Here is a 16,485-nt window from a genome sequence, read left to right on the forward strand (position 1 = left end):
ATTTCATTAGTGTGGTATATTTGTTACAATTAATGAACCAATATTGATACATTATTATTAACTAAAATCCGTAGTCTGCATTGAGTTCCATTCTTTGTATTGTACAGTTGGATGCGTTTTGAAAAATGCATAATGTCATGTTTCACTATTACAGTATCAGACAGAGTAGTTTCACCACTCTGAAAGTCGCCTATGCTTCACCTATCTTTTCTTTCTCCCTTCCCACCAAACCCATTGGCTACTGATCTCTGTCTATAATTTTGCCTGTTTCAGAATGTCATATTCTGGAAATCATATATAGTATGTAGCCCTTTTAGACTGGTTCTTTGACTTAGCTATATGCAGTTAAGATTCTTCTATGTCTTTTTTGTCGCTTATGGCTCATTTATATAAAAAAATTCACTGTGTAATATCCCACTGTGTGGATGTACCGCAGTTTCTCCATTCACCTCAATTGAAGGACATCTTCTTGATTGCTAGTTTTTGGTGATCTTCTTGATTGCTAGTTTTTGGTGATTATAAATAACGTTTCTCTAAACATTCATGTGCGGGGTTTTGTATAGACTTAAGTTTTCCGTTCAACTGAGTCAGTACCTAGGAGCATAATTGCTAGATGTTCACAGAAGACTGTGTTTGGATTTGTAAGAAACTGCCAACTGTCTTCTAAAGTGACTGTATCATTTTGCATTCCCACTAGCAGTTAATTAGAGTTACTGTTGTTCCATATCCTTGTCAGCATTTGATATGTCAGGTTTTGTTTTTTTTTTTAACCGTACTAATAGATGTGTATTTCATTGTTTTAATTTGCAGTTTCCTAATGACATATGAGGTTGAGCTTCTTTTCAAATACTTATTTGCAATCTATATATCTTTTTGGGTGAGATATCTGTTCAATCTTTCGTCCATTTTTAACTTGGTTTGTTGCTTTTATTATTGTTCAGTTTTTAGGTTTTTTTGTGTATTTTGGATATCAATCCTTTATCAGATACGTGTTTTGCAAATACTTTCTCCTAGTCTGTGGCTTGTCTTTTAATTCTTGTAATATTTTCACAGAGCAGAGTTTTAAATTTTAATGAAGTCCAACTTAACAATTTCTGTTTTTCCCTGAATAGTGCCTTTGGTGTTTTATCTAAAAATTCATTACCAAACACAAGATCATTAAGATTTTTCACATGTTATACTCTAGAAGTTTTATGATTTTGCATTTACATTTAGGCATATTATCCATTTTGATTTTTTTTTTTTTGGTGAAAGCTGTAAAGTCTTTGTCTAGGTGCATATTTTTGCATATGAGTGTCCACTTGTTCCAGCATCATTTGTTGAAAAGACTATCTTTGCTCCATGTATTGCTTTTGCTTCTTTATCAAATATCAATTGAGTATATTTCTGGGGCTCTATTTTTGAGCTCTCTGTTTTGTTTCATTGATCTATTTGTCTATTCTTTCAGCAGTACCACACTGTCTTGATTACTGTATCTTTATAATAATTCTTTTTTAATATAAATTTATTTATTTTTGTCTATGCTGGGTGTTCATTGCTGTGCGTGGGCTTTCTCTAGTTGTGGAGAGCGGGGGCTACTCTTTGTTGCAGTGCACGGGCTTCTCATTGCAGTGGCTTCTCTTGTTGCGGAGCACAGGCTCTAGGTGCGTGGACTTCAGTAGTTGTGGCACATGGGCTCAGCAGTTGTGGCTTGTGGGCTCTAGAGTGCAGGCTCGGTAGCTGTGGCACATGGGCTTAGTTGTTCCACGGCATGTGGGATCTTCCTGGATCAGGACTCAAACCTGTGTCCCCTTCATTGGCAGGCGGATTCTTAACCACTGCACCACCAGGGAAGCCCCCATCTTTATAATAATTCTTCAAGTCAGATAATATGAGTCCTCCAAGTTTGTTCTTTTCCTTCAGTGTTGTGTTGACTATTCTGGATCATTTGCCTCTCCAAACTTTAAAATCAGTTTGTTGATATCCACAAAATAACTTACGGGATTTTGATTGAGATTGCATTGAATCTGTAGATTAAACTGGGAAAAATTGACATGTTAGCAATAGCAAGACTTCCTGTCCATGAACATGGAATAGCTTGCTGTTTATTTATATCTTCTTTGATTTCTTTAATCAGAGTTTTGTAATTTTCCTCCTATAGATCTTGTACATTTTTAAAAGATTTATACCTAAATATTTCAGATATTTCTTTTTTTTTGGTTAATATTAATGATACTGTGTTTATAATTTCAAATTTGAACTGTTCATTGATGGTATATAAGAACACAATTGACTTTTATATATTAACCTTATATCCTGCAACCTTCTATAACTGCCTCTTTATTCCAGGAGTTTTTTGGTCACTTCTTTCAGATTTTCTGAATAAAGCAGTCATAAGCAATCATGGCATTTATGTCTTCCTTCCTAATCTGTATACCTTTTATTTCTTTTTCCTGCCTTGTTGCATTAGCAAGGGCTTCTAGTACGATGTAGGAAAGCAATGGTGAGAAGGTTCATCCTTGCCTTTTACCAGATCTGAGTGAGAAAGCTTCAAGTTTCTCACCATTAAGTATGAAGTTATGTTTCTTATAGATACATTTTATCAAGTTAAAGAAGTTCCCTCTTTATTCCTGGTTTGCTGAGAGTTATTGATTATTGATTCAATTTTTAAAATAGATATAGGACTATTCAGGTTATCTATTTCTTCTTGTGTGAGTTTTGGTAGTTTGTGTCTTTCAGGGAATTGGTCTGGTTCATCTAAGTCATCAAATTTGCAAGCACAGAGTTGTTCATATTACTTCTTAATTATCCTTTTAATGTCCATAGATCATTAGTGATGGATCCCTCTTTTATTTCTAATATTAGTAATTTTTGTCATTTCTCTTTTTTGCTTGGTTATCTTGGATAGAAATTTATCAATTTTCAAAGAATCTTTGATCTTTTCAAAGAACCAGATTTTTTGTTTATCCATTGATTTTTGTCTTTAATTTCAATGATTTTTTAATCTAATTTTTATTTCTTTTCTCCTACTTGCTTTAGTTTTGTGTTACTTATCTTTCTCTAGTTTCCTAAAGTTAAAGCTTAGATTATTGCTTTCAGATCTTTCTTTTTCCCTAATCTGTGCATTCAGTGCTATGAATTTCCCTCTAAGCACTACTTTTGCTGGATCCCACAAATTTTGTTAAGTTGAATGAAAATTTAATTCAAATTATTTTAAAATTTCTCTTGAGATTTCTTCTTTGACCCTTATGCACAAATGTATTGTTAAAATCTCCAAGTATTTGGGGCTTTCCCATGTATCTTCTTTTTCTTTTTTATTTATATTGGAGTAAAACAATGTTGTGTTAGTTTCAGGTGAACAGCAAAGTGATTCAGTTATACATATACATGTATCTGTTCTTTTTCAGGTTCTTCTTCCATTTAGGCTATTACAGAGTATTAAGCAGAGTTCCCTGTGCTATAGAATAGGTCCTTGTTGGTTATCTGTTTTAAATATAGCACTGTGTACATGTCAATCCCAAACTTTCACTCTGTCCTTCCCCCACACCCTTACCCCGTGCTAACCAGTTCATTCTCTAAGTCTGTGAGTCTGTTTCTGTTTTGTAAATAAGTTTTGTTATCTCATGTATGTGTGTATATATATATATATATATTTTTTTTTTTTTTTTAGATTCCGCATATAAGCAATACCATATGCTACTTGTCTTTCTCTGTCTGACTTACTTCACTTAGTATGATAATCTCCAGGTCCATCCATGTTGATGCAAATGGCATTATTTCATTCTTTTTTATGACTGAGTAATATTCCACTGTGTATATATACCTCATCTTCTTTATCCATTCCTCTGTCGATGGACATTTAAGTTGTTTCCATGTCTTAACTATTGTAAATAGTGCTGTGATGGACATTGGGATGAATGTAACCTTTCGAACCATGTTTTTTTCCAGATATATGTCCAGGAGTGGGGTTGTTGGATCATATGATAACTCTGTTTTTAGTTTCTTAAGGAACCTCCATAGCTGCACCAATTTACATTTGCACCAACAGTGTAGGAGGGTTCCCTTTTCTCCACACCCTCTCCAGCATTTATTGTTTGTAGGCTTTTTGATGATGGCCATTCTGACTGGTGTGAGATTATACCTCATTGTAGTTTTGATTTGCATTTCTCTAATAATTAGCGATGTTGAGCATCTTTTCATGTGCCTCTTGGCCATCCGTATGTCTTCTTCAAGGCTTCTGCCCATTTTTTTACTGGGTTGTTTGTTTTTTTGTGATATTGAGCTGCATGATCTGTTTGTAAATTTTGGAGATTAATCCCTTGTCAGTCACATCATTTGCAAATATTTTCTCCCATTCTGTGGGTTGTCTTTGTGTTTTGTTTATGGCTTCCTTTGCTGTGCAAAAGTTTTTGAGTTTGATTAGGTCCCATTTGTTTATTTTTGTTTTTATTTCTCTTACTAGGGACAGATTGTAAAAGTTATTGCTGTGATTTATGTCAAAGAGTGTTCTGCCTATATTTTCCTCTAAGAGTTCTATAGTGTCTGGTCTTACATCCATTTTGAGTTTATTTTTGTGTGTAGTGTTAAATAATGTTCTAATTTCATCCTTTTACACGTAGCTGTCCAGTTTTCCTGGCACCATTTATTGAAGAGACTGTCTTTTCTCCATTGTACAGTTTTGCCTCCTTTGTCATAGATTAATTGACTATAGGTGCATGGGTTTATTTCTGGGCTTTCTATTCTGTTCCATTGATCTATATTTCTGTTTTTGTGCCAGTACCATACTGTTTTGATTACTGTAGCTTTGTAGTATTGTCTGAAGTCAGGGAGCCTGATTCCTGCAGCTCTGTTTCTCTTTCTCAAATTTTCTTTGGCCTATTCAGCATCTTTCATGTCTTCATACAGATTTTAAGATCTTTTGTTTTAGTCATGTGAAAAATGTCACTGGTAATTTGATAGGGATTACATTGAATCTGTAGATTGCCTTGGATAGTATAGTCATTTTGAAAATATTGATTCCTCCAATCCAAGAACATGGTATACCTTTCCATCTGTTTGTGTCATCTTTGATTTCTTTCGTCAGTATCATAGTTTTCACAGTACAGGTCTTTTGTCTTCTCTGGTAGGTTTACTCCTAGGTATTTTATTCTTTTTGATGCAATGGTAAATGGGATTGTTTCCTTAATTTCTCTTTCTGATCTTCGTTGTTAGTGTATAGGAATGCAAAAGATTTCTGTGCATTAATTTTGTATCCTGCAGCTTTGCTAAATTCATTGATGAGCTCTGGTAGTTTTCTGGTAGCATCTTTAAGATTTTCTATGTGTAATATCATGCCATCTGCAGACAGTGACAGTTTTACTTCTTTTCTAGTTTGGATTCCGTTTATTTCTTTTTCTTCTCTGATTGCCATGGCTAGGACTTCCAAAACTGTGTTGAATAAAAGTGGCAACAGTTAGCATCCTTGTCTTGTTCCTGATCTTAGAGGAAATGCTTTCAGCTTTTCACCGTTGAGTACGATGTTAGCTGTAGGTTTGTCATATATGGCCTTTATTATGTTGAGGTATGGTCCATCTGTGCCCACTTTCTGGAGAGTTTTTATCATAAATCGGTGTTGAGTTTTGTCAAAAGCTTTTTCTGAATCTATTGAGATGATTATATTGTTTTTATTCTTCAATTTGTTGATGTGGTATATCACACTGATTGATTTGTGGAGATTGAAAAACTCTTGCATACTTGGGATAAATCCCACTTGATCATAGTGTATGATCCTTTTAATGTGTTCTTGTATTTGGTTTGCTAGTATTTTGTTGAGGATTTTTCCATCTATGTTCATTAGTGATATTGGCCTGTAATCTTTTTTGGTGTTACCTTTTTCTGGTTTATGGCATCAGGGTGATGGTGGCCTCATGGAATGAGTTTGGGAGTGTTCCTTCCTCTGAGATTTTTTTTTTTTTTTTTTTTTTTTTGCGGTACACGGGCCTCTCACTGCCACGGCCTCTCCCGTTGCAGAGCACAGGCTCCGGACGCGCAGGCCCAGCGGCCACGGCCCACGGGCCCACCCGCTCCGCAATACGTGGGATCCTCCCGAACCGGGGCACGAACCCGCGTCCCCTGCATCGGCAGGCAGGCTCTCAACAACTGCGCCACCAGGGAAGCCCCCTCTGAGATTTTTTGGAGTTTCATAAAGATAGGTGTTACCTCTTCTCTAAATGTTTGATAGAATTCGCCTGTGAAACCATCTGGTCCTGTATTGTATATTTGAAAGTTGTTAAAATTGTAGATCTTAAAAGTTTTCATCACAAGAAAAATTTTTTTTTGTTACTCCGTGAAGTGCTGAATGTAAAAACTAAACTTACTGTGGTAATCATTTCACAAAGTATACATATATCAAGTCATTGTGTTGTACATCTTAAAGTAATACCATATCAATGTCAATTATATCTCAGTAAAGCTGAAAAAAACTCACCTATATGTTAGTGATTTTCGTCCTGCTGGATATGTCATTTTCTGCTAGAGAATGCTGAATTTTCTAAGTATAATAGTGTATTTGCCTGTCAGTATTTTTTTCTCCCAGTTTTATTGAGATATAATTGGCATAAAGCACACTGTATAAGTTTACAGCGTAATTATTTGACTTATATACATCATGAAATGAGGAAGTAAACAGTAAGTTTAGTGAACAACATCTTCTGTAGATAACAAAATTAAAGAAATTAAAAATATATTTTTCTTGCGATGAGAACTTAGGATTTACTCTCTTAACCGCTTTAATATATAACATACAGCAGTATTAATTATATTTGTCTTGTATGTTACATCTTCAGTATTTATTTATCTTGTAACTGGAAGTTTGTAGTACCTTTTTTTTTTTTTTTTTTTTTTTTTTGCTGTACGCGGGCCTCTCACTATTGTGGCCTCTCCCGTTGGGGAGCACAGGCTCCGGACGCACAGGCTTAGCGGCCATGGCTCACGGGCCCAGCCGCTCCGCGGCATGTGGGATCTTCCCGGACCAGGGCACGAACCCGTGTCCCCTGCATCGGCAGGCAGACTCTCAACCACTGCACCACCAGGGAAGCCCTGTAGTACCTTTTGACTGCTTTCATTCAAGTCCCTCTCCTCCCCAACACCTTACGTTATGTCATTGCTCTCTTCTTAAGTGCATACGTGTTAAGGTTTGTTATCTTCAATTATTGCCAGGATGGATGTCAAGGAGCTCACCCCTTTGTTTTGTTCTAGGAGCTTTATGGTTTCAGGTCTTGTGTTCAAGTCTTTAATCCATTTTGAGTTGATTTTTGTTTGTGGTGTAAGATAAGGGTCCAGTCATTTTTTACATGTGGTTGTCCAGTTTTCCTAGAACCATTTATTGAAGAGGCTATCCTATCTATATTGTATGTTCTTGGCTCCTGTGTCATAAATTAATTGACCATATGTATGCCTGCATTTATTTCTCTGCTCTCTATTCTGTTCCATTGATTTATATGTCTGTTTTATTCCAGTACCATACTGTTTTGATTATTATAGCTTTGTAATATAGTTTGAAATCAGGATGCATGATGCCTCTTCTTTCTCAAGATTGCTGTGACCATTCAGAGTTTTATGTGGTTCCATACAAGTTTTAGGATTGTTTGTTCTATTTTTGTGAAAAATGCCATTGGAATTTTGTTAGGGATTGCATTAAATCTGTAGATTGCTTTGGATAGTACGAATGTGGTTTTTTTAAAAAGATATGGAATGCTTCACAAATTCACGTGTCATGCTTGAGCAGGGGCCATGCTAATCTTCTCTGTATCATTCTAATTTTATTATATGTGCTGCTGAAGTGAGCATGAACATGGTTTAATTCAAGTTGTTCAGTTGACTTTGGACTGGAATTATTATAAATATATGTTTTGAACAATCCTTTTTGCTTATTTGCCTAAAAGAGTCCTGCACCATTATTTCGAGTTTCACATTTCGCAGTATTACAAGGCACTGAGTCTTTACCCTTGCACTTTGAGCTGTGTCGTACATTATTGGATTAGTTTCTTTTCTGCGGTCACAAGCTTTGTGGCAAAAGGCCAAGAGTCTGTATTTGAGCTCTGAGGAAACACTGTTATCATAGATCCAGCTGAGGTTACCAGGATAGTAAACATTGTCATGAGACTCGTTCCTGGTAGAATACTGATCGTGCTGTTAGGCATACCCAGCATTTGTATTTATGAATTTTTTGAATTAAATACCTATGAGGTAATTGCTATGATATAAGGTAGTATGAATGGCCTAGCCTTAAAATTTTAATATTGCCTGGAATTTACAACATGTATGAGTTATAAAATCATTGTAGGGAATTCCCTGGTGGTCCAGTGGTTAGGAGTCTGTGCTCTCACTGACAAGGGCCCAGGTTGGATCCCTGGTCAGGGTAAAAAGATCCCACATGCTGCACCGCACAGCCAAAAAAAAGAGAAAAAAACAACATTGTAAAAGTATATTCTGATTGTATACCTTCCTTTTTTGTATTAGTTTATTTTACTTCAGTCACTGTGCAAATCTGAGAGACTATATAAATTAGTTAGGCATCCTTGCAATATTTTAAAAGTACTTTATAAACTTCTATAGTTTTTATTTAAGAAGTCTATTTGTAGAAGTACTTTAATATGTACAGTTGGTCCTCACTTTTTACGGATTCTGTATATGTGAATTCACCTGCTTGTTAAAATTTATTTATAAACCTAAAATATACTTACAGTGATTTTATGATCGTTTGTGGACATATGCAGAGAAGTGAAAATTGAGTGCCCTGACACACATTTGCGGATGAGGTCAAACAAGACAGTGCTCTGCCTTTTTGTTTCAGCTCTCATTCTGTACACAAGTGTCCTTGTCATGATCTATGTACTGCCACTTTTTTTTAAGTGTTTTTTGCTTTTTGTTAGTTTTTTTGTTTTTTTTTTTTTTGTGGTACATGGGCCTCTCACTGTTGTGGCCTCTCCCGTTGCGGAGCACGGGCTCCGGACACGCAGGCTCAGCGGCCATGGCTCACGGGCCCGGCTGCTCTGTGGCATATGGGATCTTCCCGGACCAGGGCACGAACCCCTGTCCCCTGCATTGGCAGGTGGACTCTCAACCACTGCACCACCAGGGAAGCCCCTTGTTAGTGGTTTTGCAATGAAAATTGGCCCTTGAAGACATTTTTCCAATGAAGACATACAGATGGACAAGGGCACATGAAAAGATGCTTAACATCCCTAATTATTAGAGAAATGCAAATCGAAAGGGCATGGAGGTACTACCTCACACTGGTCAGAATGGCCATCATTAAAAAGTCTACAAATAACAAATGCTGGAGAGGATGTGGAGAAAAGGGAACCCTCCTACACTGTTGGTGGAATGTAAATTGGTGCACCCACTATGGAAAACAGTATGAAGTTTCTTTGAAAAAGTCAAAACAGAATTGCCATATGATCCAGGAATCCCAATCCTGGGCACATATCCAGAGAAAACTCTAATTTTGAAAAGATACATGTACCCCAATGTTCATAGCTGCACTATTCACAATAGCCAAGGCGTGGAAACACCTAAATGTCCATTGACAGATGAATGGATAAAGAAGATGTGGTACATATATATACAATGGAATACTACTCAGCCATAAAAAAGAATGAAATAATGTCATTTGCAGCAACATGGATGCAATATAGATTATCATACTGAGTGAAGTAAGTCAGAAAGAGAAAGACAAATACCATGCGATAATCACTTATATGTGGAGTCTGAAATATGACACAAATGAATTTATTTACAAAACAGAAACACACAGACATAGAAAACAAACTTACGGTTACCAAAGGGGAAAGGGGGAGGGGAGGGATAAAATTCGGAGTTTGGGATTAGTAGATACACACTACTATATAAAAAATAGGTAAACAACAAGGTCCTACTGTTACATCCCAGGAAACTGTATTCAATATTGTGTGCCAGAATGGAAAAGTATATATATATATATATATATATATATATATATATATATATATATATATATAAAATGGAACCACTTTGCTGTATACTAGAAACTAACACAACATTGTAAATCAAGTATACTTCAATTAAAAAAAATTGTGCACAAGCATAGTGTTGAAATTCTGTCTAATATTTCTAAGTACAAGAAGGTTGTGATGTGCCTTATAGAGAAAAATACGTGTTAGGTGAGCTTTGTTAAGGCATGAGTCATAGTGCTGTTGGATGTGAATTCATTATTAACAAATTAACAGAATATTAAAGTGTCTTTAAACAAAAACTCACATAAAACAAGATTATGTATTGATGGATTGACAAAAATGTTGTGATCAGAGACTCACAGGAACGTAACTCTGTATTTCTCTCAGGAACAGTGATTCACAGTTCACTAATTCAGTGTTTGTGTTGACTTTATAGAACATTACTGCAAATAATGAGAAGCTGTCATACTTAATTTTTAAATTAAGTGTTTATTTATATCTAGCAGTTAGGTAATTTTTAAACTATGTGATTATTTGAAACCAGATGATTAATGAATTTCGGGTAGTTGAGAAGAGGAAGGACGTGTAGACGCAAATCCTGAAACCTAGAGAAGTTAAAAGTATGTTTAGTTAGCATTGGTGCCTGGCAGAGGTGAAGTACTTGGATTTTTACTTAGACTTCATGCATATCAGTGAAAGCTAAATCATGTCAACAGTTTCCTGGCAACTGAAGGAGTCTTCCATTCTGTAGGGACGGACCAAGAAAAATAAAGGGTCAGATGACTGAAAATACTTGCCCTTCTTACCATTCATGGGTAGGGAATAACCATTAAAGGGGGAAGAGAGCAAGCATCATTATTTCTACATTGTTAATGACAGCACAGAGTTGTGTCTAGTGAGAAGCACTATTGCGTAATTAATTTTTTTGCCTTCTTTGCACTTGATACACTCCAAGGTCATGGTACTTTTTTTTTTTTTGCGGTATGCGGGCCCCTCACTGCTGTGGCCTCTCCCACTGCAGAGCACAGGCTCCGGACGTGCAGGCCCAGCGGCCACGGCCCATGGGCCCAGCTGCTCCGCGGCATGTGGGATCCTCGTGGACTGGGGCACGAACCCGTGTCCCCTGCATCGGCAGGCGGACTCTCAACCACTGTGCCACCAGGGAAGCCCCATGGTACATATTTTTAAACAGCAAAACACTATAAAGCTAATGTCCTCAGTGACCCACTATGCTAATGTTAGTGATATAACTGGCCCATGACACATAGACTTGTAGTAGACAATATTATGCTGAAGAAACTCATGGAAAATGAATTGATCAGCTTGTTCATTCATTTAATCAAAAAGTTTATTTTATTCAAAAGTACATTCACGTGGTTAAGAAGCAAAAAAATATATATACTGACAGTTCTAATAATGAAAAATAAATGAGCCCTGTCCTACCTCTCCCATCCCCATTCTTACTGCTGAAGAACATTCTCTTTTAACTCTTAAATATTCCTTTTGTTGTTTACCTCCATATTATTAAATAGTATACCTAGTGTAGCTGTTTCTTGATTTATCAGTTGTAGAGCATATTTATCTCCTGCTGTAAATTCATACCTGATCCTTGGTCCTTTTAGCCTTTCAGTATAGTTTTAGCACTATCTTGTCTTTCAACTTTGGTAAATTATCTGTATTCTCTGATAATTTATTTTCCTCTATTTTCTCTTCAATATATTTTATTAGAAACTGACACTCCTGGATTGATCTTCTATGTCTCTTTTCTTTCATGTTTTTCTTCTCTTTTTCTGACTTTATTATTTTCTATTTCCTCTGGAGTCATTTTGTGTGTGTGTGTTTCTGTCTTTCTGTTTGTGCCCCTCTTTCCTTGGAGGCTTTCTCTATATATCAATATTTTGGTTGCCCATTAAGAGTGAGAGTGAGGCACCAAAATACAGATTGGGAGTGCAGATTGGAGAACCTCACTTTAGAGCAGTGTTGCTCAACTTTTTTTCATTTTCACAGCCTGAAGGAGCATATTTAAACATTTTTCCCCATACTTGCTGCCTCTGCCATGGAATTTTAATATCACAAGATTTACTGTATATCTGTTTGTGTATTGTGAAAGATTCAAATATCAGGGAGGGTTTGGGCATGTCATTTCTCTGGGATGGTCAATTGCTACATCTGCTCTCCTATCTTTAGTTATTCTGTGGGAAAATGGGGTGGAGGGTAGGGGGGTCACCAACCATTTATGGCCCTTGAATTAGTCTCTTAGTTTATAGTCCTATATAGCTGCTGCCCTCCTTTTTAGCAGGCACTTTTGAGTCCTTAGACTCTTCTTGCTTCAGTGGGGTAAATTAGCTCCTCTTTGTACATCCCCCCGCCACCATGAGCACCATAACCCATTATCTTCCTCTACCCTAGTACTTCAGTTAACATTCTTCTCTGTGTTTTGTCTTCTAGAATTGTATTAAATCTGTAATTTTAATTTTCACTAAAGTTCCTCTTCAGTTCTATTTGTTGTAGTGATTCATTTGTTTTTAAATCATTAAGTAGTGTTCATTTGGGGCATTAGAACTGAAAGGGGATACACATTTGTGCTCAGTTTTCCATCCTATCTGGACATCTTTAATAGTCTTTAAAAAATAAGCATTTTCAATATCGCTAGTTTATATTCGTCATATTTATCTCTGTAAGATACCTGTAATTTTTTTCCATTCATTTATTTTTAAGTTCTCAGCAGTCATTTTATGCCCTACTAAAAATTCATTAATGTGACCTGTATTTGTCACTTTTATTTATGGTAATGTATCATGTTCATATTGGGTTGAGATTTAATAAAACTTGTACAAGCAACAGAATTCTTTTCCTTTTTTGAATTCTGGGTATTAGAAAATTATACTGAGGTAGGTATCAGAGCTTTGTGGAGATCTCAGAGAACTTTCTAGAGCTGTACTCTCTAATACAGTAGCCATTAGCCACATGTGGTTATTTAAATTAATTTAATTACAACTAAATAAAATTTTAAATCCAATTCCCCAGTCACACTGGCCACATTTCAGGTATTCAGTAATCACATATGGCTAGTGGCTACCATGTTGGACAGCACAGGTATAGAACATTCCTATCATTGCTAAAAGTTCTGTAAGACAGCACTATTCTAGAGAGTAGAAAGTAGGACACCATTCTGTAGCTTCTAAGAGATCGACTAGGTTCTTAAGCCCCAACTTTGCAGGAGTTGCTTCGTGTGATGAGTGTATAGGACTCTGCTGAACAGATATTAATGTAAAAGGAAAAGAATTGACATCTTAAAGGTATCCTCTAAAGCTGTTAGTAAAGAGTGCAAGTCACAAGACTAGCTATTATCTAAATAAATGCAGGAGACAGCCAGAAAAGCACTGTGATAACTGCATTAATCCTCTTTTGTGTTGATTCAAGGGAAAACTTCAGAAAATTGAGTCATATAGCATGCATATATAGTGTCCTCGTCATTCTTCAGAACTTTACTAAGGAGTCTCAGCATAGGCAATAAAATGATGCTGATAAACTGTTGTTGTGAGTGGATATTATACATAAGCTATTACCCCACTTAATATTTTTGTTTTCTATGTTGATTATTTGCAATATATTTAGGTATAGCTTATAACCTTGGAAACGTAGAACTGGAAAGGTTCTAGAAATTACCTAGTCCTTTCCTTTTATAGGTAAGGGAAACTGATGCTTAAAGCAGGGAAATAATTTACCCAAAGGCACACAGCCTTTGAGGGCGGAGCCAGTGCCAGAACCAACGCATTTTGAGGTCATGTATAAAACCTTTCCCTTGGTACTATGCTGATGACAAAGAAAGAAAGACTTGATTCATTGTCTTTCTCAAAAGCTTTAATAATCTAGATGTAAGACCCAAGCCGGCAACATTATTATTAAGAGTATGTAATTCTGGGAACTATGAATTTTATAATGTATTTTCCTCTTTTTAGAACAACAATTTGTAATCTTTACACAATGCCACGAATTGGAGAGCCTGTCTGGCTTACAATGATGTCGGGGACTCCAGAAAAGAACCAGCTTTGCCATCGTTTCATGAAGGAGTTCACTTTTCTAATGGAAAATGCTTCCAAAAATCAGTATGGCCCGCCCTTCCTCCCTCCCTCCCTTCCTTCCCTTAACTATCTTAGCTATTGTTTACTATAACTAGATATCTAGATTGTGATCAAGTTCAAGTACAAAGGTGAAAGAATTAATCATTATCTTTGGAATTATTTCATATTATTAATGAGCAAGACAGAATTATAAAAGATAACTAAGATAATTACAAGACAGGGTATGGAAGAAGACCAAAGAACCTTATGAATGAGAAACAGTAAAAATGTCTTTAATTGTGTGTTAAATTAAAATTCCTGACATCTTACAGAACTCTGTGAGGTTTCCCATTTTTCGTGAATTGTATCCATGAATGCGGTTTCATTCTATAGAAAAGAAGTTTAAAAATATATAGGGAAGTGCCAGGATTCCAATAATACATTTTTAGTGTGGTACTTTATCATATTGTTTTCTTTTAATCATCAAATTCTTAGAATCTAGATGAGTAATTTGGGTGTTTTTATTCTCTTTGATGGTAAACAAAGTTTTCTTAATACGTTCCTTCATTTTCCTTTTCAGTAATTTGGATATGTATAGACTTCCTGGTTGATTCATTCATATATGTGTATTTTAAACACTGAAAAGAATCCATAGTTTCTCAAGTAAAATGGCATTTTTGTTTTTTAATTATGAGTAGAAATAGCTCCTTGTGAATGCTGTCTTTATTTTAAGGATTTTTCTTTTAACTCCTACCCAACCAAAAAAATTTATTAACTTTTGTTTTCATCCTGGTGATATACCTATCCTTCCTTCTATCCTCTCGTTTTTTATGATGTTTGGCCATGTACCCTCTCTGCTTTATTCTGTCACTGAATTTTGCTTGAGGTTTTATGAAAGCAGATTAGAATCTGATAGGATGAATTTTGTTTTCAGATTCTTGCCAGCACTCATTACTGCAGTTCTGACCAATCATCTTGCCTGGGTTCCAACAGTCATGCCAAATGGACAGCCACCTATAAAAATATTTTTAGAAAAACATTCCTCTCAGAGTGTGGACATGTTGGCAAAGACTCATCCGTATAACCCACTTTGGGCACAACTGGGTATGTATTCTGAAAACCCTTACATTTATGCATTATACTTAGACTTTTGTGTAACTGTCTGGAGTTACTTTATGGCAAAAATAAATAGAGAAAAATTAAGTGCTCTCTTTTCCCCCTTCCTTTCTAAAGCATTTCTTCCTTACTTGTTATTTCATAACTGCTAAATTGTGTTATCTCCATCTTATGTTTACTATCATTCCTTATAGTGACCTGCAGCTGGAACAAAAGGAGCAGGATGATGGCTGGTTTATTAGTAACTTCAGGGTCTTCAGGGTGTTTTGTGTTAGGTACTTTGCCTAGAAAGAATGAATCAACAAAGTCACCTATGGTCGCTAGAATAAATCTGTTTAACTGAGAAGCAGTCATTGAGGTTTCCATTGTTCCACCTTTGTTTGTTGAGTAATTTTTGAAACTCTTTCTCTTAGTGCTTGGTACCCCACTAAATAAATGGGTAACAGGAGAGAGGGGTTAGTTGATGAGTTGACAGTTATTAGGAAGTCAGTGTAGCATGGTGCTTAAATTTAAGCATAGGCTGTGGAGTCAGGCAGACCATGTTTGAATCACAGTTTCCCTATTTATAAAGTGGGGATAATAGTAAATAGTACAGGGAGTTCCCTGGTGGTTTAGTGGTTAGCATTGGGTGCTTTCACTGCCTTGGCCCGGGTTCAGTCCCTAGTTGGGGAACTGAGATCCCACAAGCCGTGCAGTGTGGCCGAAAAGTAAAATAAAATAAATAGTAAATACTTCATAATGTGAAAAGTAAATGAGATACTGTGAGAACAGTGCTTAGGACAGTGGCTGGTAAATGTAGTTGCTGTTACTCCAGCTCTTAGTCTATTGCTATTTGGTGATGTGGGGAGGAGTATGGTGAGAATGTTTTGGTGACCTGGTAGAAACTTAAACTTCCCTTAGGTTGTTATGGTGAGTGAGCTTGCCAGGCAGATTGTAATGTGGCTTATTAATTCATATAACCAACCAATGTCCCTCTCTCATTCCTACTCTTTCTGTTTCTTCTCTCCCTCCCTCCCTTTCCTCCCTCCTTTTCCTTTCCATATATATTTTGATATATATGTCAAAATGTATATGCCTCTGAAACCATCACCAAAATCAAGATGGTGAACATATTCATCACTACAAAAGTTTCCTCATGCCCTTTGTAATCCCTCCCTCCTATTCCTCCCTACTCTGCCTGTTCACTGTTCCTTATACTCAGGTAGCCACTGGTCTGCTTTCTGTCACTGTAGATTAGTTTGTATTTTCTAGACCTTTATATAGATGGAATCATACACTTAAGTGCTTTTGTTTGGTCTGAGTTCTTTCATTCAACATAATTATTTTGAGATTCACCTATGTTGTATGTATTA

The 16,485-nt window shown here is 36.2% G+C and overlaps 1 protein-coding gene and 1 non-coding gene across 4 annotated transcripts in view; one reads left to right on the forward strand and one right to left on the reverse strand.

Annotated features, from left to right (window-relative positions):
- FNIP1 (folliculin interacting protein 1) overlaps positions 1-16,485 on the forward strand; it is a 133,495-nt gene that overhangs the window by 91,921 nt on the left and 25,089 nt on the right. For all 3 annotated transcript variants that reach the window (XM_060008903.1, XM_060008904.1, XM_060008905.1), the window contains 2 exons: positions 13,916-14,062; positions 14,952-15,121. In XM_060008903.1, coding sequence (XP_059864886.1) covers positions 13,916-14,062; positions 14,952-15,121 — 317 coding nt within the window. The remainder of the gene's footprint in view (positions 1-13,915; positions 14,063-14,951; positions 15,122-16,485) is intronic.
- LOC132423831 (U6 spliceosomal RNA) lies at positions 7,700-7,806 on the reverse strand. Its single transcript, XR_009519133.1, has one exon. It is a non-coding gene; the product is annotated as a U6 spliceosomal RNA (small nuclear RNA).

This window comes from Delphinus delphis, chromosome 3 (assembly GCF_949987515.2).
Source record: "Delphinus delphis chromosome 3, mDelDel1.2, whole genome shotgun sequence".
NCBI lineage: Eukaryota > Metazoa > Chordata > Mammalia > Artiodactyla > Delphinidae > Delphinus > Delphinus delphis.